At 36.9% G+C, this 22,438-nt stretch overlaps 5 protein-coding genes and 1 long non-coding RNA gene across 8 annotated transcripts; 4 read left to right on the plus strand and 2 right to left on the minus strand.

Moving 5' to 3' along the window:
• The first annotated feature begins 1,574 nt into the window (after window positions 1-1,574).
• Window positions 1,575-3,310, plus strand: LOC135143631 (large ribosomal subunit protein uL3-like). The gene is made up of 5 exons (XM_064075527.1): window positions 1,575-1,604; window positions 1,867-2,015; window positions 2,088-2,363; window positions 2,423-2,745; window positions 2,810-3,310. The coding sequence occupies exons 1-5, from the start codon at window positions 1,600-1,602 to the stop codon at window positions 3,275-3,277; spliced, it is 1,221 nt and encodes a 406-aa protein (XP_063931597.1). The 5' UTR covers window positions 1,575-1,599; the 3' UTR covers window positions 3,278-3,310.
• Window positions 3,311-4,150: 840 nt separating this feature from the next.
• LOC135143636 (uncharacterized) lies at window positions 4,151-6,744 on the plus strand. Of its 2 annotated transcripts, XM_064075530.1 has the most exons (12): window positions 4,151-4,245; window positions 4,334-4,404; window positions 4,454-4,599; window positions 4,653-4,839; window positions 4,889-5,067; window positions 5,121-5,282; window positions 5,334-5,435; window positions 5,487-5,668; window positions 5,734-5,868; window positions 5,922-6,038; window positions 6,092-6,168; window positions 6,630-6,744. In XM_064075530.1, the coding sequence occupies exons 1-11, from the start codon at window positions 4,159-4,161 to the stop codon at window positions 6,128-6,130; spliced, it is 1,407 nt and encodes a 468-aa protein (XP_063931600.1). In that variant the 5' UTR covers window positions 4,151-4,158; the 3' UTR covers window positions 6,131-6,168; window positions 6,630-6,744. The 2 variants fall into 2 exon arrangements, with proteins under 2 accessions (XP_063931600.1, XP_063931602.1); XM_064075532.1 differs by lacking the exon at window positions 6,630-6,744 and having other exon boundaries at window positions 6,092-6,202.
• Window positions 6,745-7,077: 333 nt separating this feature from the next.
• On the minus strand, window positions 7,078-7,484 carry LOC135143637 (uncharacterized). Its single transcript, XR_010282863.1, has 3 exons — window positions 7,406-7,484; window positions 7,217-7,323; window positions 7,078-7,138 (listed from the first exon to the last, which is right to left on the minus strand). It is a non-coding gene; the product is annotated as an uncharacterized LOC135143637 (long non-coding RNA).
• A 1,913-nt stretch (window positions 7,485-9,397) lies between these two features.
• LOC135143665 (regulator of chromosome condensation-like) lies at window positions 9,398-11,689 on the plus strand. 2 transcript variants are annotated; one of them, XM_064075576.1, is made up of 14 exons: window positions 9,398-9,532; window positions 9,616-9,761; window positions 9,851-9,906; window positions 9,977-10,103; window positions 10,168-10,318; window positions 10,378-10,555; window positions 10,608-10,711; window positions 10,772-10,849; window positions 10,909-10,986; window positions 11,037-11,123; window positions 11,185-11,295; window positions 11,356-11,436; window positions 11,493-11,545; window positions 11,598-11,689. In XM_064075576.1, exons 1-14 carry the CDS (start codon window positions 9,433-9,435, stop codon window positions 11,679-11,681), a joined length of 1,434 nt encoding a protein of 477 aa, XP_063931646.1. In that variant the 5' UTR covers window positions 9,398-9,432; the 3' UTR covers window positions 11,682-11,689. The 2 variants fall into 2 exon arrangements, with proteins under 2 accessions (XP_063931646.1, XP_063931647.1); XM_064075577.1 differs by having other exon boundaries at window positions 10,912-10,986.
• A 2,047-nt stretch (window positions 11,690-13,736) lies between these two features.
• Window positions 13,737-16,351, plus strand: LOC135143640 (phenylalanine--tRNA ligase beta subunit-like). Its single transcript, XM_064075535.1, has 16 exons — window positions 13,737-13,805; window positions 13,920-14,075; window positions 14,145-14,327; window positions 14,393-14,536; window positions 14,594-14,669; window positions 14,728-14,836; window positions 14,889-14,961; window positions 15,014-15,064; window positions 15,117-15,252; window positions 15,298-15,431; window positions 15,486-15,578; window positions 15,632-15,706; window positions 15,762-15,869; window positions 15,940-16,033; window positions 16,097-16,165; window positions 16,212-16,351. The coding sequence occupies exons 3-16, from the start codon at window positions 14,223-14,225 to the stop codon at window positions 16,349-16,351; spliced, it is 1,407 nt and encodes a 468-aa protein (XP_063931605.1). The 5' UTR covers window positions 13,737-13,805; window positions 13,920-14,075; window positions 14,145-14,222.
• Window positions 16,352-16,423: 72 nt separating this feature from the next.
• LOC135143641 (uncharacterized) lies at window positions 16,424-18,335 on the minus strand. The gene is made up of 11 exons (XM_064075536.1): window positions 18,272-18,335; window positions 17,961-18,060; window positions 17,735-17,772; window positions 17,545-17,671; window positions 17,298-17,473; window positions 17,169-17,240; window positions 16,997-17,122; window positions 16,831-16,939; window positions 16,682-16,771; window positions 16,562-16,629; window positions 16,424-16,504 (listed from the first exon to the last, which is right to left on the minus strand). Exons 2-11 carry the CDS (start codon window positions 18,013-18,015, stop codon window positions 16,424-16,426), a joined length of 942 nt encoding a protein of 313 aa, XP_063931606.1. The 5' UTR covers window positions 18,016-18,060; window positions 18,272-18,335.
• Between the last annotated feature and the right edge of the window lie 4,103 nt (window positions 18,336-22,438).

Raw genomic sequence — 22,438 nt, forward strand, 5'->3', positions numbered from 1 at the left:
ATTTATGCCTATGCTAATATAATGCTAGAATGTGAAATTAATAGGGTAGTCTTTATTCTTTTATTATATTTAATATTGTTAACTAAAAAGAATTATTCGAGTCATTAAGTGTATAATTGTTTATTTATAAATCGCTGAGCATGGTATCGGTTTCTAACTGGATGACCTTTAGTAGGGTCTACCACGGTGGACTTCGATCTTCAAATGAATTTACAAGGGCGGGCTTACATACGCAACCATGAAAGACCGAAAAATAGTCACGTAGACAATAATCGAACCCACACATTGAGTATCTAAACGCTGTTAACCGCTGAACTACATCGACAACTATCAGTCCCGGAAAAATGGCTTTAACTAGTCCCTTTTTTCTCCGTCCCTCCCCTCAATCCTTGTGGCTTTTCCGTATGTACCTTAGTTTGTGGTAATCTAATATTTTAACAACCCATCTGTGTCAGGAAAAACATATTTTTAAAGCTTAAAACTCGTCATAGAGATGCACAATTTTTCAGAGTGTCAGATGGCCGTATAAACATCTTAACACAGAAGTTTTAGGGTAAGGAAGTAGCGGACATAATTGCGACTTTATTGTTCCGTACAGAGAAGTTTTTTAATACTGTAGGATCAAACAAAAAGAGTCTTCTAAAACGTACTAATCTCAGGCCCTTTACCCATTTTAAGACTGTTATATTATCTACTTTATCGAAAAGTGGTAGTTCAGTTTTTCAAATGGTAGTAATATTTTTTTTAAGTAGTAAGCCCTGACAGGCTCACTCAATGTATGGTTTATAAAAAGAGGTTGTCCAAGTATTTTTAATTAATGGGATAGAGAGGCTCCCTTACCCTTCGGCTCTTTACGGTATAAATAAACTAATAAAATAAACTTTACATTATATAGTAGTAATTTAAAAAAGACAAATATGAGAATGGAAAATTTTTGGTGAAAAGGATATTTTAATCAACTATCTACAACAACAAAAAGGCAAAGTAAAATATCAAAGTTGTAAGAAAGGAGAGTATATTAACTTATATTTGTCGGTAGTAAGTGTGCTGCCAATTACTCCAGTACTTGTAAAGCAAAGAGATAAAAATTGTTTTTTAATAAAAAAAATATAATATCCTAACAGAATGGCAAGAGTGTACTTAGAAGCAAAAAATTTAAAAATTAGAAGTTAAAACTTCCAAATAACAATTTTACTTCTAGAGATATTAGCTCCCAATAGAGGTACAAAAGAAAGAAGATAATTAAGTTAACTAAAATAACAAAAAGCTTTAGTGTATTTACCAAATAGTAAATAAGAATAACCCTGGCGTTAGGAAGTACCGGACTAAGAGGCTTAAAAAGAAAATTTATATATAAAACCCATACAACTTTAACATGTTATTATTAGCTAATTTCCAACAATTATATATACTCAAATTTCTATTTAAAGAGCACGCAAAGAGAAGCGTAATACGAAGTATCCAGCTGCTCCACTGCTCAGTACACGGCCGGGTACTGATAACCGCTCAGTTATTAGCCGGCCGCATGCACGAGCACTTATAAATAATTTTTGCACTAAGCAGCGGAATACAAGCCCGTTTCGGCCTTTTTTTGTCCGGATGAGGTATTGCTCCTTTTTTACTCCTTATTTTCCTTAAGGGGTTTAACCTAAGCAAACTTATCAATTATAAATTTTTTTAAGATGACCATTTTTTTTTTTACCTCTTATACGTCTTTATAGGAGAATGCTAATTCTTATCTTAATAGATTGTTGTTATTACAGTGTTAATTACACATTAGTGCTAATTACGTGGCGTAAAATGAGGCTTCATTATATATACCTATAACTTGATTTTATTTGATTTTTGATCACTTCACAAAAATAGTCATCGCAAGTTTGAGGCGCCCCGTCACGGGTCTCTTGGTTTTTTGCCTCGAAAACGTTGTAAACACATTACTGGGAAAATACGATCATTTCCAAAGGATGACCCTAGGAAAAAATGCCATTTAACTGCATTTATGGGGTATAAGGCAGGTAACATTTATTTAATCTTAATTACTTAATAAAATAAAAGGGTTTATTCCCACTCTGGTCTCCTATTTTTAGGCATGACGCACATTGTCAGATCAGTAGAATTTCGGGCAATGCAGAATAAAAAAGAGACAAAAGATATTGTTGAGGCTGTTACTATTATTGAGTGTCCTCCAATGGTTCCTGTAGGCATTGTTGGCTACATCCCCACCGTTAAAGGCCTTAGAGCTTTAAGCTGTGTCTGGGCAACTAACTTGTCTGACACTGTCCGTCGTCGTTTCTACAAACACTGGGCTCGGTCTAAGAAAAAGGCCTTTACAAAATATGCACGCTTACAAGCCGCTGATAATGGTCTAGCTTTGTCATGATTTCTGTTTACTATATAAACCTTTATTGCTTACTTATGATAGGTAAAAAGATGCAAGAAAGTCTAACAAAAATGAAGAAAACTTGCACAGTCATACGAGTTGTTGCGCACACTCGTATTGACCTTCTTAATCTCCGACAGAAGAAAGCTCATTTAATGGAGATTCAAGTCAATGGTGGCTCCATTGCTGAAAAAGTGGACTATGCGAAGAGCTTGTTAGAGTCCCAAGTTCGTGTGAAAGATGTGTTTACCCCTGAGGAGTTTGTGGACGTGGTCGGAGTAACTAAGGGGCATGGCTATGAAGGCGTGGTTGCTAGATGGGGCGTCAAGAAACTTCAACGAAAAACACATCGTGGATTGAGAAAAGTTTGTGAACTATTATAAAACCAGAAATATATATTGAATTATGCCTTGTATTTGTTATCTACAGGTAGCTTGTATTGGTGCATGGCATCCCGCGCGTGTGCAGTACTCTGTCCCGCGGGCTGGTCAGCGTGGCTACCACCACCGGACGGAGCTCAATAAGAAGATATACAGAATCGCCGACGGTTTCCATCAAGATCCCGAGACTGGCGAGCGCAAGGAAAATAACGCCTCCACGGACTACGATCTCACCGAAAAGTCTATCAACCCTATGGGTGGCTTTCCGCACTACGGCCTCGTCACTAACGACTTTATGATGATCAAGGGCTGCTGCGTAGGGACCAAGAAGAGGGTTCTTACTCTGAGGAAATCTATGTTCCGCCCGAAGGAACGCGCCCATGTGGCTGTGGAGCTGAAGTTTATCGATACCTCTTCTAAATTTGGGCACGGTCGATTCCAAACTCACACCGAAAAACTTGCCGTGATGGGTCAATTGAAAAAGCATAGGAAGGAAATATTGGAAAGCGCAAAGTAGCTTGTTTAATAAAAAACTCAAAAGGAAGTTAAATATTTTTGCTTTACGGATTAACTTTAAGTAGAAGTCAACTGGGTATAATCTTGTTAAACTTTTTCATTTTTAAAAAAAGCGAGCTTTAGCCTATTTTAGGATAATTTTGTTAGACAACTTGCAATTGCTTGGCTTATTTAAAATTAATAGTGGTAGTTATTTCTCCTTCTACACTTGCATTCTAGCATAAGAAGTAACGTTTTTCCTCGGATAGGAGTGTGACCCATAAACTTTTAAAACCAGCTGAGATATATATGACGAATTATTTTACTTATAAGACCTAAATCAATTATTAACTTATGACTTAAGACAAATCTTTTCCTAGCTTAACATATTTGTAGCGGGCTGAGACAAAATATATGAAGCGAAATAGAGTTTATATATCCATTATTTGTTTAATGTTACAAGATAACTATAATCTATTTATTTTAAATAAAAAGTATTTTTCAACTTTTATCTCCAGCAAACACCTGTTTGACCGTGTTAGAAAACCCTAACAGGCCTCAAGGTTAGCTTTTTTTCGGTAAGGTGCCAGCAAGGAGCAGCTTAAAAAAGCCCGATCCTTTTCATGCCTCTTGGCACTAATTTATAGCTGGCGAAACATAAAAGAATGTCAAAGGCTCTATGATAAGGATGTTAAAACCTTGTTTGATTTTTTTATTTGTTAACAAAGTCAGAATTTCTGGTGAAGTTACGATAAGAAAAAAATGTGCTTACTTTTACAGCTACCATTTTTCTGTAGCTTATCACGTGGTTATGTGATGGCTTCTTGTCGCCGAGCCTATAGCGGGTAGAAACCGTGTTTTATCTCATTCTGCATTGACTAAGGTTGGAGGCCTTTTAAAAGAATGTCTGATGCTACGGGCGGCTGTGTCATTTTGCCTTCCAAAACCACGCCACAGTTGGATACATCAAAGTGGCCCCTTTTACTTAAAGTCTTTATTTAGCTTTTTCCATATTTTATAAAGTATTTTTGCAACTTGTTAAAGGCACTTTTTTTTTAATGTTATATATAAAAAATAGAACTATGACAATTTAATTGTCAGGACTGGGCACTACACACCGCTTCCATTTGGTTCTTCCCCTTTAAATAGGTAGTGCCATTTCTTATAATAGTTTTTTGTTACAACAATTTTTGAGTAGGCCCTTAAAAGAATATCTTCGGTACGGCGTTATAAACTTAGATAAACCTGCTAATCCCTCATCTCATGAGGTTGTAGCTTGGATTAAACGAATATTGCGAGTAGAAAAAACAGGTCATTCAGGAACTTTAGATCCTAAAGTTACTGGTTGTACTCATTTTCGGAAGATAAAGTACTTTTCATAAGCTTTACTGGCTTAGGGTCGCTGGTTGTCTGCATTGACAGAGCCACGCGTTTGGTTAAATCCCAGCAATCTGCTGGCAAAGAATATGTGGGCGTATGCCGCTTTCATTCTAATCCTGGTTCTATAGAAAAAGTTGCCAAAGCTATTCAAACTTTAACTGGCGCTTTGTTCCAACGGCCCCCGCTTATTTCTAATGTCAAAAGGTCTTTTATATATAATTACAAGTGACTATGATCTTATTTTTTTTTTTAGACAACTGCGCATCCGTACTATTTACGAAAGCAAACTAATTGAGTATGACTCTGAAAGAAATTTATGCGTTTTTCACGTTAGCTGTGAGGCGGGAACTTATATTCGCACCCTTTGCGTCCATCTCGGCTTGCTGCTCGGTGTGGGCGCTCATATGCAGGAACTAAGACGGGTCCGCTCGGGTAATTTAATTTATATATATATAGAAAACCCAATTTATAATAATTTGTGAAAGGTATAATGAGTGAAGCAAAAGGTCTTGTCACCATGCACGACATATTAGACGCTCAGTGGGCCTTTGATAATCTTAAAGAGGAATCCTACCTGCGAGCCGCCGTCATGCCCCTGGAGGCTCTTCTTATTAACTATCCTCGCATAGTGCTTAAAGATAGTGCGGGTTATAAATCTTTTGTCTTTGCTGATCCCCGTCGCCACTTAATTATTCCAGTCAACGCTATTTGCTATGGAGCCAAACTTATGATCTCCGGCGTTTTGAGATTCGCTGATGGCATTGAAGTGGGCACTGAAGTTGTGCTTATCACCACGAAAGGTTTAAAAGAATTATATCTAGTAAAAAAAAAGATTTATTATTATTTGGTAGGAGAGGCCATTGCTCTGGCCATTGCGCAGATGACCACTGCTGTAATAGCCACGTGCGATCACGGCGTTGTTGCTAAAATCAAGCGTGTGATTATGGACCGAGACACTTATCCCCGCAGGTGGGGTTTGGGCCCTCACGCTGTAGAAAAGAAAAAGTTGATCCAAGAAGGAAAACTTGACAAAGTGTGTGTTTCCCTGTATTTTTTTTGGTGTGCTACTGTGTGCGAATGTTTTACTCCCCCTTATAGTATGGCAGAGTCACCGAGGCGACACCCGAAGCCTGGAAGGCCACTTATAAAGATTATTCCGACGGCAATGTGGAGATTCAACAGCTATGCACGACTGTTGTTGCGCCTACCCCATGTGAGGATCTGCGGGTCAAGGTGACTCCTGTAAATTTAATATAAGTTGTAGTGCTTTTCTACTATTGTTACAGCGAGTCCACGAGACTATCGACTCTGGAAGCGAAGATCACACTTTGAACGAGTTAACTCATATGGATACGAGGGCTAAAAAGAAAAAGACAGATAAAAAAAGTAAAAAACAGAAAAAGGTACTTAACAGAGTTGGCCCTTTTTCATCAACTTTTATTCACTATGAATACAGAAAAAATCGGAACACAAAAAGATCACTTTGGAGGAATAGCTAGTGTTATTGAAGAAATGTTATATATCTTAACTACTGTAAAAAAACTTGATAAACTTATTTTGTTTTTGACTTTATTGTTTTTCAGCTTTAATTAATCTTATAAGCTTTGTATTAAAAATTGTATGTGTAGAATTACTGTCTTCTTTGCTTCTAGAGACGCCTCTTGTCTTATAACTTTTCAGTTTAAGCTTTCAGAGATTTTATGGGGTTTATACTAAATATTCAAAGCTATAAGTTAGAATATAAAGTGTGTCGCATAAGGTAGCTCGCTTTGTAAGAAAACAATTCAGTTATGCGGACCATTTTATTTTCTTGATGCGAAGGAATAACAGCTGAATGATGTGCTTTTACTAGATTGTTTTAAAAGCCAGAGTCATAGTTGATATGCTAATATTTAAAAACTCCCAATTATGTCTGAGAGAAAGTGTCTAGCTGGCATTAAAATTTAGTGACTAAAAATTTATCTTCTCAGATTTACCTGCAACTGCTTTATTAGGTAAAATATAGTGGCCTCCCCGCCTCATAATAGTGTATTAGTTGCACACGGCAACTATATTAGACCGAGAAAAAATTGATACAAACCGCCTGAAAAACATCCGCAACACGGGCAGTACAAGGACTTTTTGGAACATGTCAAAGGGTGAGCTAAAGGGCAGACATGGCACTATTCGAAAGATAGTGGAAGAACAAGGCATCAGTGTAGGCAGTAAAAAAACTATAATAAATCTTTAATAGTACCAAAATTGTTAACTTTAATCATTTAAGTAGGATCTGGAAGTGTGTGACAGGTTAATGCAGTGCGGGGGAAAACCTAAATTTGGAAGGCGATTCACTATCAATGAGACTAAGGTTTCATCCTTACATCTTAGAGGGTTAAAGAAGAGTCAGAAAAACAAGAAACAAAAGTAGAAAAGGTATTAACATATTCAAAGCCACCCTTTCTGCAGGCAGTTTTGTATAGAGATTTTAAAAACATTCAGTCAATGCATAATATGACAGTGAGACCTACATTAAGGAAGTAAATTGGATAGTTTATCTGTACAAACGAAATCAGTCAATGCACAATATTACAGTGAAACCTACTATGTACGCGTACAGGTCAAACAGAAATGGTAATTCTCAAATCGAAGAGCGGTTCTTTCTCGAGAGAACACTAGATCACACTCAGCGCGGTCGCCGGGAGACTTAGTCTGAAATTTAATGGAATAAATTAAAGCGCCTAGTGACTTATAAGTATAAAAAATTTACTTAACACTAAGAAAAAATTTATACTGTTTATTAAAGAATCCCGGTATTCTTACTGCACAGAGGAAAGATCCAGTCCGCAGCACTCGACGGGCAACCCAGAAAAAGGAGAGAGAGAAATAGCGGACCACGTGGCTTTTATATATTTGCCCTAACCTTTAACCCCAGTCTCCTGTACTACATATAGTCCAAACTTCTCGTCCTGCGACGTGCATTTATGGCCCCCCACCTCAAGAAGTTCTGGGTGGACAGTTATTGAAGACAGTAATGCAGTAGAAGCGTGCGTAATTAGACAGGGGTACCTTTCCGGAAGTGATGAAATTGTAATTTCAGAGGAGCGTATTTTTAGCTATAACTTTATTTTTTTATTTTACTGTTTACATGAAACTGTGTTAATACCTCATTTTAATTTTAATCTGACACGCCATCTTTTCCAAATTTGATTTAATGTTATCTCGCGCTAATAGACTGTAGTTAGTGCTGTAGGTAATTCAAACTGATACTTGCGCACAACTGAAAGAAAATACAACTTCAATTTCTTTTTTTGTCACTTAAAAAACAAGTTTGAGAAGAACATGAACAAATGACCGCTGCAGAGGCGCTGGCGCTTTGGATAATACTATTAAGTAAAAAAGACGGACCAGAAAGATGAATTTAATTTTGTAATAGTTGAAAAACTCTCGTAAGCGATAAATCTTTGTCATCAATGAAACTACCTTAAAAATAAAAAGGCATTTCGTTTATATTTAACATGACAAGATTACCACGCGATACCGAGTCACTTTAGCAATCCAGCTTGCTAACAATATGACTTCGTTTCTTGTGAGCAGCTGATAGTTAAACGAGGATTTTCTATAGCCTGCGCTATTTAAAACCACTAGAAAAACTTTAGAAATCCCTTGTCAAGTTACTCACGTCTATATTAATTAACTTAAAAAAATAGATAAGAAAATACTGCACTTTACTGATAATTCTATGGGCTCAACGAAAAGGCTTTATTAATAAAGAGGTTATGTCTTTAAAATTATATCCTAATTTGTTATATTGAAGGTTTTTTTTAAAATATCTAAATTAATTAAATTTATTTAAAGAGTTGCTGTACTGAAAATAAATTATTTTAACGGAAATATATTAGTTAGAGAATACAAAAACAAACGAGTATGTTTATAATAACATGGTATGCGATATGAAGTTATCATTAAGGTTTAATAAGGTTGCTAAACGCAACGTCTCTAATAAGCCATTTTTGTATGTTTAGACACATATTTGAGCATTGTTAAAAATATCAGTTGGCTGTCTAATTAATATATATATATACAAATGTTATTTAGTTAGGGGTGCTAACAGCAAAATCAATATTTATTTATTTTTAAATTTTTAGGAAGAGTTCTTGTGTATTTTACAATACTGGTGTTAGACTTTTTCTTTTAGCATATTAGTTTTTAATGGGGTTTGTTAATACTCAATATTATTGGTAATTCATGAAAACATCATTTCTTGAAAAAAAAAATTTTCTTAAATTAACTAAACTTTTATTAATATAAGTAGGAAAAAAAAAATAATTATTACAAGTTCATTAAAACATTGTTAGGCCATTATCCTACTTTTCATTTCTCTATATATAAAATTTTTGGATTGTAGTAAGTTTTCTGAGCTATTGTTATGTATATAGGCGAGAAGAACGTTTCCCCTAATAAAAAAGAAGCTCTGGTTAGTTCTAAACGGTCAGGATATCTAATATTAGAGCAAAGTTTTTAAGAGTTAAGTAGCTTATAAATTTTTTAATGTTTAGCAATTTCCTGGTCTACTGCTTTTTCATTTAATAGGTTAGCACTTATTAGAAGATTGATAGATATTAATGTCGGTGTAACAATGAAGTGCATACCAATTACTCCCTGAAATATCACTAACAACCATAGAACTGCTTGCTTTAAAAACTATAGCGTCCAATCCCCCTTTTTATAAGCCTTACAGCTCACTGACTTTAGGTGTGGGTTCACTTTGTACTCATAGCTTGTTTTCATTTTGGTTTTGGTGTTTAGGCTATTAACCCAATGTCAAGAACTTCTAAAAGTAATATATTAAGAAAAACTTATAAGGATTTTGTAAAACTAAAACCCGCAATATGTACAGCTGGTACTCCTTTGGTTTGCGGTTAGTTATAAATAAAGTCTACTATATTTTTCAGTTTTTATAAATATATTATTTAGTTTTTACTCACTAATTAATTATATTAGGCATTGGCTCTAACGGGCAACTAGGCTTTGAAATTAACCAAAAACGTGTACCAGGAGTCGTTCCTTTTTTTGCCGAAAATAATATAAAATGTGTTCAAGTTGACCCTGGGGCTTTACATACTGCTTTTCTTACAAAAGATGGAAAAGTTCTATACACTACTTACATAAAATTATACACATATTTTACATTGTAATACCTAAATTACTATTTGAACTAAGTGTACTTTCTTTGCAGTTGTACACGTGCGGTGTTAACGATCAAGGGGCTTTAGGAAGAAAAACTACAAACAAGTACTCTATTCGTTTTTTAAATTTTTTAGTTATGCTTAAGTACAAGAAATTCATTAATTCTTTTTATTAGTGAAGAAGATGAATATATGCCTAAGCTAGTTAATCTAGATTGTAAGATTATTTCCGTGGCTTGTGGGGATTCGCATACTTTAGCATTAAGCGAAGATGGTGTTGTTTATCAGTGGGGTAACTATAGGGTACTCTGGCTTCACGCCCTTAAGGTCTTTTGAGTTTACAATATAACTCAGTTCCTTTTTATAGGGCACCTTCGGGACATATGGGATATTTTACGACAACATTAACGACACTTCTTGCATTATAGAGCCTCAAGTCATTTTAGATCTAAGTCCCACTGATCAGGTAGTCCAGATTGCTTGTGGACAGTCACACTCGCTGGCTTTGACCCGCCGAGGTTTTTTTTTATTGACAAGTGAGATCAATCTTTAGTAGCTGTATGAACTGCACATCTAGGGCGAGTGTACACTTGGGGCTGCCACGAAGGAGGCTTGCTCGGGCGTTTTGGAGAGCGAGTAAGTTTAAGGAATAACCGCTACAAGGCGCTTTCGCTGAAACCCATGCAACTGTCGTTCAAGCAAAATCCAGTCATCGTAGCAATTTATGCTGGTGGAATTTGTTCGTGGGCAAAAAGGTTGCAGGTTACGCTTGTGCTGTGGAGCTCTTCAATAATAGGCATCAAATAGCTCGAAAGGTGCAATCTTTGGCTGGGGCATTAATCTTACTGGCCAGCTTGGTTCAGACGGACTTGACGAAGTGTTGATTCCTAAGGAAGTTGTGCAGTTCAGAGGTTTTTTCTGCTAGTAAAATCTATTATTGAACATCTTAAAATTTTTCCATGGTCCTACAGACATCGACGTTGTAGACATCCAAGGCGGAGGAACACACACTCTAATTCTTGCTAAGAACGGCAAAGTTTATTCCTGCGGTTTTATATGTTTTGTTTTTAACTTTAAGCGAAATAAGGAAATGTTTTTTTACGTTAAGGAGATGGAAAGTTCGGCAAACTTGGTCGCTCAAATTCAGAGGAGATATTCTATCGCAAACTACGTGGGCCTATTGAAGGTTTTTTGATTTTCTAAAAAATACTTTAGGAATTATTTAGAATCAAATAGAGATTAGACAACTCGATTTTAAGCGACCTGTTGTTGAGCATCCCATTTTTAAGTCAAAGAGAACAAAAGAAACCGTTGAAATGCACAGTATTTAAATATCATTTGTATAGTACTAGGGTAAAAATACGCTATTTGTGCTTTTTAAAAGAAAAGGGCATCCCCACAATGTTTCGCGAGAGAAATTCATATGACGATCAAACTGGTAAAAACTCGCTGGTGCCCGTTTGTTTCGAAGAAAACTTAAAAATTGTTAAAATCGGTTTTTTTATATATTCATAATTTTATATTTCTTAGTCATTCTTTTTCTTACTTTCTGCAGGGTGCAAGTACGACAGCTCATTTGCTATCGATGCAGCTGGGAATGCTTATGCGTGGGGTTTTGGAGAAAACGAGCAATTGGGTGCGTACTTCTCCTTTCCGTACACACTCGCATACGCGCTTCACGAATCAAATTAGGGAATGCCAAAAAGGACGAGTCCATCTCTTCGGATGAGTATCTGCCTGTGCGGGTAGGACCTTATTCTTGTACAAGAGGTGCTTTATATTTTTGTGTCCCTTTAGATGAAGTCGAAAGTGTTAAAAGATAGAAAAGTTTTAATGATCTCTTGTGGTGCGCAACATACTTGTTTGCTCGCTTATCCATAAAATATAGTAGTTTACTTTTGTAAAGATTTGTATACGCACTTTTCCGCTAATAAATTTTTATAGACTTTTAAATTACTGCCCAAAAACCGTCGGCTGCTTATATTAAGCAGTTTTCCTTAACAAAAACTAAACAACACTAGGTTGCTTAATAAATGAGGGTCCTTCACTAGACCAGCGGATAACTAGTTGATAGTCTCTTCTAGATAAAGTTGGCTATTGTTTTTTTATTACTCACCTCAGTGATGTTTATAGAATATTTTACACGTTGTTTCTCATAAGCGAGTTTATAAGCTATGATTAGGTTAGTCATTGCATTTACTATTACTACTACCCAATTAAGAAGGCGGATGAAAAAGTTACCTTAGTTCAATGGTAACAAGAAAATTAATTCAATACAACATAATCGAAAAACCAGTAAAGATAAGAGATCAAGCAAAAATAATACAGGAAATTATAGCTGGTGTAAAACGTCACAACCCTCCAGTAAGTAGAACTGTCTTTTAATTAGTGGAATTATCGGATTTACGATTTTTGGTAAGTATAAAATTGTAAAAAACTTAAGTTCAACTACAAGTCTTAACAGGAAAAAAGAAAGCTTACAATTGTGGGGGGGTAAGAAAACTCTACCATCAAAAAGAACCTGGCGAGGAGAGCAAAGATGAAGGGCTAGTGCCGTCCGAGTGCTGCGCCCTTTACCCGCTTCAAGGTTGTAGGCCAACCTCATAATAACTACTTCTGCTATGAATAGCCATTTTACCTTTAAATTTGCACAGGCGGCTGGTCGTATTTCCAAAATTTTGTATAGAGCAGCGGACGGCCTGAACACCATCTTATAGAAGGCCTGGTAAAAATTAGGACAAAAGATCTTGTACCCTTTTTGCTCCTTACTAACGGAAAAGCTACGCCATACCTCGTGCGGAGGAAGGCCGAGTAGCAAATTTGTACGAGGGACTCAGCTTAGGGTAAGTTTAGTTTTATTGTTAGCGTATGATTAAGCTTTTTTAACTTTTCATAAAGTAATATAAAGTTAAACTCTTTAGCCCATCGGGACAATTGTGTACTTTTGCTCCGCCTAAGCAGTCCGCACTCAAAGACCCTTAGCATATGATATTAAAAAAAAAGACAACGGATTCCTCACTATGGCCAACGTCGAAATTATATAATAGATACTTTTTATTTTTTTACACAAAAAAGTTAAAAAACCCTCTTCAGCAGTATATATATTTCACGTAAAATTAAACTTTTTGCAAAAACAGAGTCTAAATAATTATTTATTTTAACAAGATTGAAATAATTTGCCGTTTACTCTAAACCTCTTAAAGCTTCGCAACAAAAAAGCTTTTTAATATACAAAACCAAAAAAATTGATACACAAGAAATTAAGAGAGAATCCTGCAAGATTAAAAGTTATTCAAAAATCATAAGTTCAAAATAAAAAGTTTAATAGGTTGAAAGATCTATGTTCATATGATAAAAACATTAAAATTAGTGAGAACCATGGGTATTAAGTTATTAAATAAAAATTTTTTTATATGAATATATAAAGGCACTTAAGTAAAGTGGGAAAAAAATACATTTATACACTTTGACAATTTAAGACGGACTCTGACTTTAAAAGTATACCGAATGGGATAATAGAATACATGTTTAATACAAACAATTTTAGAAGTCCTTAAATATAGTAATCAGATAACAAATATTTATTTTACGTGTCTTAATATAGTCATTAAAAAGTCATCCATCTAACCTTTGCTTCAATTTCACAACGACCGGTAAGTTATAGTGATCACGTGATTTTTGCATGCTAAATTTTTCCTTGAACGAGAAGTGAAATTTTTCCTGGCGCCGAAAAATATAATATTATATATAATTTTCTTTTCTGGTATGCCTAATATAACTGTAAAAAAAAAGTTATTTTTAAGAGAAATTGATGAGGAAAATTATAGTACTTTTCCATTATTTGGCTTGATTTTAAGTTTGTTGCTTTTTTTTAATTTAGGTGATGAAGACGTTGAACTCTTATGTTTTAACTTTGGCATTGAGGTAGACGAAATTACTTCTGATAGAAAGGAGGCTGAAAAGGAACGTGGATTTAGCGAGGAGCTATATAAGTTTTCAGACGAAGTTAGTTTACATTTTCATATTTGTTGGTTATCAAAAAAAAGATACTTTACCCTGGAGTAGTTACTTTTATTGAGGAATAGTAATATAATTTTTATTGTACTATGGACCTATTAGGTGACCTATAAGATTGCAGTCCCCGCTAATAGGAACGATCTGTTATGCTTAGAAGGTTTAGCTCGCGCTCTGCGAGTATTTTTAAATAAGGAAAGCCCGCCCATTTACACTGAAATTAAGACAGAAACTCCTGTTCAGTGTCTTGTTAGAAATTCGGTACTTTTTTGGATTATATAATATTTTTTATTCCACAAGACTTATATACCATTTTTCTTCGGTGGGGAGGTTCTTTCTGTTAGGCCGATCATTGTTTGTGCTATACTTCGCAATTTGTCTTTTACAGAAGAAACTCTTAAAAGTTTTATGAATCTTCAAGATAAGCTTCACCAAAACATTGGTCGTGAACGTACACTTGTTTCCATTGGCACCCACGACTTTGATAAAATTCAGCCTCCTTTCGTATACGAGGTTATCATGCGACTCTCATATACCCTCTTGAAAAGTAAAAGGAGAATTATTTCTATTTGTCGCAGGCCCGACCTCCCTCGGCTATCTCCTTTGTAGCGCTTGAGCAACATAAGTCTATGAGCCCTGGAGAATTATTTTCCCTTTATCGAGTTGGAGGAAGCAAGGCGAAGAAGTATTTGCATATTATTGAGGACATGGCCTGCTATCCTGTATATCGCGCCCCCCACTATTATTTGCGGTGAGGGGCTTATGAACTTTTATAAAAGTTACTATTGGATAGTGAAGGGGTTGTACTATCGCTACCGCCTATAATAAACGGGGAGCACTCGAGAGTTTCTACAGGTATCAGCTATCGCCTGTACTGCAAGCATCAGCAGTTGCATGCCTATAATGCCCACAGAAACAAGAAACGTATTTATTGAATGCACCGCGACCGACTACGTCAGGGCATGCGTCGTGCTGGACACCATTATTTGCATGTTTTCTCAATATTCTCAGCCCCGTTTTACGTAATTAGCTTGTTTTTGGCTTATGTTGATGTTGATGCCAACTTTCTTTAAGCTACGAGTCTGTTGAAGTTTTATATCCGGATGGGGCCCGCCAAATATACACTATGTCTTGCCGTGAGGAAACAGTAGTTATCATTTATCTTTAGTAAAGCTAATGGCTTAATTTTTTCATGTCAGATCGCCGTGGACTATATTAATCAGCACATCGGCGTGACCCTCAGCGCTTCGGTACGTTAACCAAAATTTGACCTTGTTGTTTTTATATTCGAGTTTCTGAAAGGCAATTGCCACTCTCTTGAGCAAAATGTGCCTTCAAGCGGCAGTTCATAACGATCAGCTAAGCGTTTTAATCCCTCCCACCCGGGCGGATATACTGCATAAGTGCGATATAATGGAGGATGTGGCCATTGCTTATGGTCTATAGTCAACACGTAGTACTTCCCGGCGCTTATCTTTTTTAGGCTATAACAACATATGCAAAACGTACCCGCGCACATGCACTATTGGACAGCAGTTACCAGTGAATAAGCTGACCGACCTGCTTCGTTTAGAGTGTGCCATGGCTGGCTTTACGGAAGTACTGACATCTTCCCTCGTACGCACGTTCACTTTAAATTATTGTGCGCTGCTGAATTTATTGTTTGCTAAGATTTCTCACGACGAGTACTTTAAGTATTTACTAAAGGCAGACTCCGGGGAAGTGACCGTCAAAGTCGACAAGCCCGCCGCTTCTGTTTTTCAGGTCATATGCAGCTGATGGGCTTGCTGTCCGCTTATTAAGACTCCTCAATCTAGATTATCCGCCCGAGCCTAGTCCCTGGAATTCTCAAGGCCGTGTCTGCCAATAAATTTCATGCTAAGCCCATCATGGTATCTTGTTGAATGACCACAGACGAATCCCATGTAGTAGCGTTAATATTTGTAGCTTTTTGAAATCTCTGACGTGGTGGTTAAAAATGAGACTTCAGAAATAGGATGTAGCAATCGGCGACACCTTTGCTTAATCCATTTTGGCACTCTTTCCGGTCTTGAGGTTACCTGTAGTTCTCATTGACCCCCATTGGCCTCATTTTTAATTTAATTGCCTCCTGGAAAATTTTAAGCTTATACAGGGAATGCTTGACCGAGTCATGGCCATGCTAAAGTTTCCGCAGACCACGGTCGATCCCCGTAGCGGTTATTACGTCAGTGAATATGGTATACTGAGTATTTATTTAGCACGCACTATTTTGGTGGGTACCAGCAAAGTCACTTCTGTAGAGGAAAGTTTTCTTCTTCCCGGACGCAGCGCGCGCGTATACGTAGGAGGCGAGCACATGGGATGCTTGGGTAACCCTTTAACGGTTTATTTATTGCTCGCTAACCCCATTTGCAGGCATCGTACATCCGGAGGTGCTGGCTTACTACGAGCTTACCTGCCCATGCGCCCTATTGGAGCTGGATATACAACAATTTGAAAGCTACACTAGCACATGCGTCGCATGGTCTGGCCAATCACAGAGCGGGCTTAAATAAAAGTGCACTCGTTTAATTAATGTATAAGAACACGAGGTTAAAAGTGAATGCTATTTTTTTCATATTTTTTTGTTAGAGACTTTTGGTCTCCAGTTGCTTTTTAAAGCAGTAGAGAAAGGCGCGGACGCCCCTTTCGAATCCGAGGTCGGGTGGCTGCACGTTAGAGTTTAGTATCGACTTATTTTACTATAAAAAATGACTGGCGATTACTTTTTGTCCAATTCGGCTCTGCTTTTTCAGCGCCTCTATTAGTTCTCTGTGAGAGATACTACCATCCTCTACGTAAAATAGTTACACGACTGAGCAACTGAAGAGCACGCGGTCACCAACCTTCACTCTGAAAGATATGGCACATCGTATCGACGACGGCTTCCGACGTCGCCCTGTTGGACACTAGTTTACAAGCCCTCTGAAGCACTTCTACAGTGGCAAAAAATTTACAAATGTTACTACTGACATTGCGTGGTACATAGATGCACCCTTGCTTAGACCCGCCTTCGGGGTGAGATAGATGGACAAGGCATCTTCGAGTAAGTTAGCGCTAGCCACTAAGTCGTAAAATCCAAAAAATTCTTCTTGTGTGATGCTCTATATTAAGGGGAGGTTTGGAGTTTGCTGATTATAAAGTTAAAAAGAGCACTGTACTTTATCTGAGTTTAACGCTTCAATTTTATTTTTAATACTCAAATCCGCTGTACCCAAAGTTAACTGGGCAATAAGTCTACCGAAGTCGCGAACGCTTAACTTTCCATTCTTTGCCCTTCGGTTGTACTAGAGAACTGTAATAGCTATTTAGAAAATTATAGAATATTTGTACCTCTTTATTCAAGAGACAATGACGAAAATCTGTGACCAGCTTTTGGAACACGCCGTAACTGATGCTGTTTTCCTATAGAGTTACTAAAGTAGTGAAGGTCTGTATTTTTGTGGAAGACACGACTTTTACCGAGGAGAACAGATAAGAAACCAAGGAGGACTCCACCTCCGTGGTGTTGGGGCCCGTTTCTCCCGTTCCGACTTTGGTCACGTACCGTAAGAAGCGCAGAAATTCCGACTTTTCTAACATTCCATTATCGTCCAAGTCTAACATTTTGAAGGCTATTTCTACACTAGCAGGCGGTACTGCGTATGTATCAAAGAAAAATAACTATGAACGGGCAGCGAGGTAACAGTAAAGGGCTTGAAGAACTCACAAGAGAGCATGCTTCTAAGAAAAAAATATTCGGCTTGCGAAATTAACCGGTCGTTATTTCTTGAAAAGTAGTCGGCGCTTTTATTAAACCAACTTGGGCGTGTGTCGGACATCCTCTTCTGAAAATCCTGTGAGTTTTTATAAAATTTTAGATACTAAGTCATGATACATTTTATTAGGAATTGCCAAACCTCTGCCGTTATTTTTTTAAACCGGTCAGTTCGCAATTCTAAAATAAATATAAATTTTTTTTATATATGAAACTATAAAATATCTTTATATGAACCTATTTTTAAAAGTAAACTTTTGAAAGTTAAAGCAAAAGAAGAAAGGTGACGACATACCAGCGTTAAATAGGTTTATACAATCTAACTTAACTATTAGCTGGTAAACTATTGTAATACATAAAATAGTTACTTGCATTTTGGAGATTACCCCCGAAGAGACTCCTGTGAATGTCGTCTAAGGTCATATAGATTTTTCCATCATATTCAATCGTTGCAAAGTAACGAAACACCTTAATATTTGCGATAAGAGTGAAAAGTCAAACTACATAACTTTGGTACAGAAAACCCCTAGTAAAGACCAAATACTAGGGAAAAATTACTTGATCTTATATTGTAAACGTTCTTTATGTATATAAACTAAAGCCTTACGCGTGCAAAGAAAAGAAAACATATATTAACAAACTACGTTTGAAACCTATTTTAAAATTTTTTAAAACTTACAATTTTTACTTTACTTCGATAAACTATAACGTATTAAAGCATAAGCACTAGGGTAAGAATCGTTAGCTGTCAGGGTGTTAGCCGTAGAACGGGACATTAATTTTTATTTACAAGTAGAGAAAAGAAAAAAGAACTCTTTACTAAACCGATAAAACCTCTCCAGCCTATAAACAACACTGCCGACATCCCCTCCTCTTTTATATTGGCTACGTTAACAGCGAGAAACGCAGAAGTACACTAATGAGTAACTTCGGTGAGTTTCGTACTCTTAGTCTCGTTAGTCATCTTTTGGGACGCATTAAGAGTTTTGGGCAAGTATATCGGTAAAAAATAGTTATTTTAAATTATTCTGGCTTGAAATTAAACGCTATTGTTTGTTATGAGTTAACTTTCAGATGTTAAGGTGGTAATATACATAATTATATTGCTAGTTATAAAGTAATTAAATCTAATATATGAGAACGAGTGTCATCGAGAAGGAAAGTTTTGCTATTATTAATCACATATACTACTGCATGGTTATTATAGTTTTTAACCTTATAATAAAATGTTCCAATAGTTGTAGTATTTGCTTTTTAGTAAGCAATATATTTTCTTATGGGAACTTTTTGCCTTTTAAAAGTTTGACAGCTTTTGGGGGAGGTGAAATGCTCTAACTAGGTGTTTAAAGTCTATTATAGTTATCAAGTATCGTTAAAAGATATTGCTGATAGCTTAAAATTAGTGGATACCGTTTATTAAGTTAACTACTGTATATTCCAAAGCTTTAACGTTATTTTTAATTTAACTATTAAACACAGTAACGTGGAGGCTCTATTATATAAATTTATTAATTGTTTTATCCAGTTTACTATAATTTAAATAAAGCAGGTTATAATAAGAATAGAACCTTATCACAAGAACTATATTTTCTTATACGATCCTCATATTGCTCTATTTCAATATCTGTAAAGGATTTTCCTAAGAGTTAAAAGGTATAGTAGGTTATTTAACAGCATTTAGCAAAGTTATTACCCTCTGCGCAGTAATGCTTATTAGTTTTTATTTTAATATAAAACCCTATAGTTAAGAAAGCTGCTAAAAATAAAATAAGGTGTTTATGAATTGGGACAACTAAGCTTGAAGTACCTAAACTCGAGAGTGAGGATATACGTAACTTTATCATAATAAATAGACATAATTACCTCTATAAATACTAATAAGTGAAAAGTATACACTCTGTGGTATTAAATAAATAACGAGAACTGAATGTGAATACAGCTTAAAATGGTAATAATTATCTTAAACTTTCCCAAAATTGGTAAGTTGACAAATATAAAAAAGTAACCTAATCGGTAAGTGCTAAGTACTTCGACAGATCCAATAACACTAAGTTGGTTAACAGTATGTCGTGTAGAGCACTTTAGCACTGCTATCCTTTGGTAAAGGCGGTAGTATTACTTTTGAAGCTGTGATTAGCGTCTTAAACTGTAGTTCGCAGTAAAGTCGAAAGCGTACTTTCACCACGCATTTCACATGTGGACGACACAATTTAATCTGAGGATCCCAGGTATTCCACCTAAGCACACCACAAAATTTTCATGCCACTGAAAATTAATCGTCTCGGCAGTGCAAGGCGTTTTTTTTTACAAGAGGCACCTTGCTCTTTCCTTTGGTGATGAAGACGTTTTAATGATGACAACAGCTAGTAAGCGCTCGAGACTAAGATGTAGGTGCTTACTTAGTAAATTGGATGAATTGACGATGAATAAAGCGGTGTGCACGTGTAAAGGCGGGTCTGGGGAAGTTGTATCTCTCTTATAAAGCGCAAATAGCAGCAATTAAAGAAGCAAGTACTGCGGGACTTCAGTTGCAAATGGCAAGGCGGCGACAGTGTATCTTCCTTTTACACGTTGAAGATCCGGTCATTTAGATACGACTCAAGCCCGTCTGGAGGACCGCGCGGTACCAAAGCGTGCAGCTTGCATAGCACGCTGTTAAAAGCTTTTCCCAAGTAAAAAAAACAGCGCCAGTGGCCTTCTTAAAATTGAACGCCAGCGTTGTCCACTCTGTAGGCGGAGTCGTTGAGTGGCCCTTTAAAATCCAAACTGACACCAGCAAAATTTTACGGGCGTCCACAAGTTCCTTTCAACAATTAATATACCTGCTTTAGTTACTTTACCAGCTGCCAACAAAAGGCTGATGGGTCGATACCTACGTTGCTCTGATGACAGTTGCATTATCTTGGGTAACTTCAAGGCTACCGCCTTTTTCCATCGCGTAGGGAAAATGCCGGTAACCATTACCAAATTGTCATGGTAGCCCACGGTAGTTGTTTTAACATCGAGTTAGTAATACTGTCAGGGTAGAACGCCTTGCCTCGGTAACACTTTGAGGATTGATATGGCCTTACCTGTGGTAGACAACTCTAGAAAATGAGTTGTACTAGCCATAATAAACTCGGTTCAAGGAACTTGTTATTGACGAGTAAAGGAGTCTGCCGCGAACATTGGACAGCAAGGTGCTCAGCAAAGAGTTCCACTTTGTCTTCGCTTTTGTTTATGATATTGCCCTTGTGAAGTTTGGGCCGAGGTATATTTTGGGATGGCTCACTAGCCAAAAAAAATTTTCTTTAGGAGGGCGACCGTTGTTACCAGTCTCCGATACTTCGCTCAGCTAGTTTTCACATAATCTATTTAGGTGCGCCATCAGCCTTTTTCTGAAGAGCCGGTAAAGCCAACTTAGCACCATTTTGTTTTCAATGCGTAAAAAGGCCTTATCCACTGGATGAGGCGCCGTCGCTTATTAGAGCCTTTAGCTCCTAAGGAAAACGGTTAGAGCGGTACATAACTTCATTTGTCGGTTGTCGTCGCACCCTTAAAGTCGGTAACAGCTTTGTTTAGTAAAGCGAGAGTTTCCAGTAGCCTCGGGAAAACGACGGAGCTACCTTCTTTAGCAATCAGGTTTATATGTTGCAATTTAAAAAAAAGAATGGTATGTCTTTAAAGCATCTTTTTCGTCGCTCAATTCGAGCAGGACAGGGTAGCGATCCGATGATAGTCCCTCCAGCTCCTCAATTGCTGTTGGAAGTCAAATTCTTTAAGATGGTGATATTTAGTATACGTTCGTTGTGCACGAATTCCTCGCCACGTGTGTAGGCAGCAGTGGTTCTGAAATTTCACTCGGCGTCTTCAGTGTAGGCACTGAAGGTTTGTCCGTTTGGTTTACTATCCAGCTGTGCCAGCGGAGTATTTGCAGCTAAACTCTCCGCATTGAAGGTTGAAGAGTCATGCACAAAAAAGCGTCAAAGTCAATCGATGCGAATGGTTTGCTGAGAGCTTTAGTGATACAGTCACGAGCCTCTATCTAGGCAAGTCGAGGGTAATTCCAACTGTTTCAATACCCTCCAGAGGTGGCAATGCTATTGGACTGTGTTAAATTCTTCGTTTATTTGATAGTAAGTTGCAAAAGTTAAATGGAACATTTGGGAAGAACTGCTCTTCGCTGACGACGCAGACCTTTCTTCCGCTTTCTTTAATTCCTACAACTCGTGTTCTTCATTGTGGACTCTCCGCAATCCAGAACAGTAATCAGAAGTAGTTACTCGTTTGAGGGTTAGAAGCCATTACAAACGGGTTCTAAGCCCTTCATAGTCTCGAAAACGTTGGGAAGATTCGTCGTCAGAATAGCTAAACAGTTGCCGAATTGTCTGTTGTGGTCTTTGCTATTGCTCAGTAGTAGCTATCGGGGCATTATCAGTGGAGTTAGCATTAGTTGCAGGGGGTATTAACGCGGTCTCGCTCTCAGGCAGGGAACATAAAATATAGTCTGGGTACTTAAATTTATTCTATGTATTATATCTCCATTTGTATGTAATTTCATGGGCGAGATAAATAATATTTGGTGTACTAAAACATGTTCTTAATTTTAAAGTCACATGGCTTTTACAATAATTTGCTATAACCCCAACGGATAAAGTTTCGGAAAAAATATTTGCTACACCTTTAACCAGTACATATTCTATGAAGTAATTGTCTTTCTGTGCAGTGGTATAATCTTTTAAGTCTCATTTTCCCTGTAATAAAATAGTACTATCTCTAGCTATGGGTTGAGGCATTAAACCTTGCCGAGGATCTATATCTCGACTTTATGTAAATTTTCGTATTTTGCTTTTGACAATATTAGAGT

Source organism: Zophobas morio, unplaced genomic scaffold, assembly GCF_036711695.1.
Source record: "Zophobas morio isolate AGI-343-1 ecotype UQ-CSIRO unplaced genomic scaffold, CSIRO_AGI_Zmor_V1 ptg000068l, whole genome shotgun sequence".
NCBI classification, from domain to species: domain Eukaryota; kingdom Metazoa; phylum Arthropoda; class Insecta; order Coleoptera; family Tenebrionidae; genus Zophobas; species Zophobas morio.

Coding starts and splice junctions, on each gene's coding strand:
- LOC135143631 (XM_064075527.1), top strand. Junction 2,016..2,087: donor ATTTATGGGGTATAAGGCAG/GTAACATTTATT, acceptor TCCTATTTTTAG/GCATGACGCACATTGTCAGA. Junction 2,746..2,809: donor CACATCGTGGATTGAGAAAA/GTTTGTGAACTA, acceptor TGTTATCTACAG/GTAGCTTGTATTGGTGCATG.
- LOC135143636 (XM_064075530.1), top strand. CDS start 4,159: ATGTCTGATGCTACGGGCGGCTGTGTCATTTTGCCTTCCAAAACCACG. Junction 4,840..4,888: donor CTTATTTCTAATGTCAAAAG/GTCTTTTATATA, acceptor TTTTTTTTTTAG/ACAACTGCGCATCCGTACTA. Junction 5,669..5,733: donor AAGAAGGAAAACTTGACAAA/GTGTGTGTTTCC, acceptor TCCCCCTTATAG/TATGGCAGAGTCACCGAGGC.
- LOC135143665 (XM_064075576.1), top strand. CDS start 9,433: ATGTCAAGAACTTCTAAAAGTAATATATTAAGAAAAACTTATAAGGAT. Junction 10,104..10,167: donor ATCAGTGGGGTAACTATAGG/GTACTCTGGCTT, acceptor TCCTTTTTATAG/GGCACCTTCGGGACATATGG. Junction 10,987..11,036: donor ACTACGTGGGCCTATTGAAG/GTTTTTTGATTT, acceptor AGAATCAAATAG/AGATTAGACAACTCGATTTT.
- LOC135143640 (XM_064075535.1), top strand. CDS start 14,223: ATGAATCTTCAAGATAAGCTTCACCAAAACATTGGTCGTGAACGTACA. Junction 14,537..14,593: donor AGGACATGGCCTGCTATCCT/GTATATCGCGCC, acceptor CTTTTATAAAAG/TTACTATTGGATAGTGAAGG. Junction 15,065..15,116: donor GCGTGACCCTCAGCGCTTCG/GTACGTTAACCA, acceptor AGTTTCTGAAAG/GCAATTGCCACTCTCTTGAG.
- LOC135143641 (XM_064075536.1), bottom strand. CDS start 18,015: ATGACCTTAGACGACATTCACAGGAGTCTCTTCGGGGGTAATCTCCAA. Junction 16,940..16,996: donor AAGCGTTAAACTCAGATAAA/GTACAGTGCTCT, acceptor CCCTTAATATAG/AGCATCACACAAGAAGAATT. Junction 16,772..16,830: donor GAAGGCGGGTCTAAGCAAGG/GTGCATCTATGT, acceptor TTGCCACTGTAG/AAGTGCTTCAGAGGGCTTGT.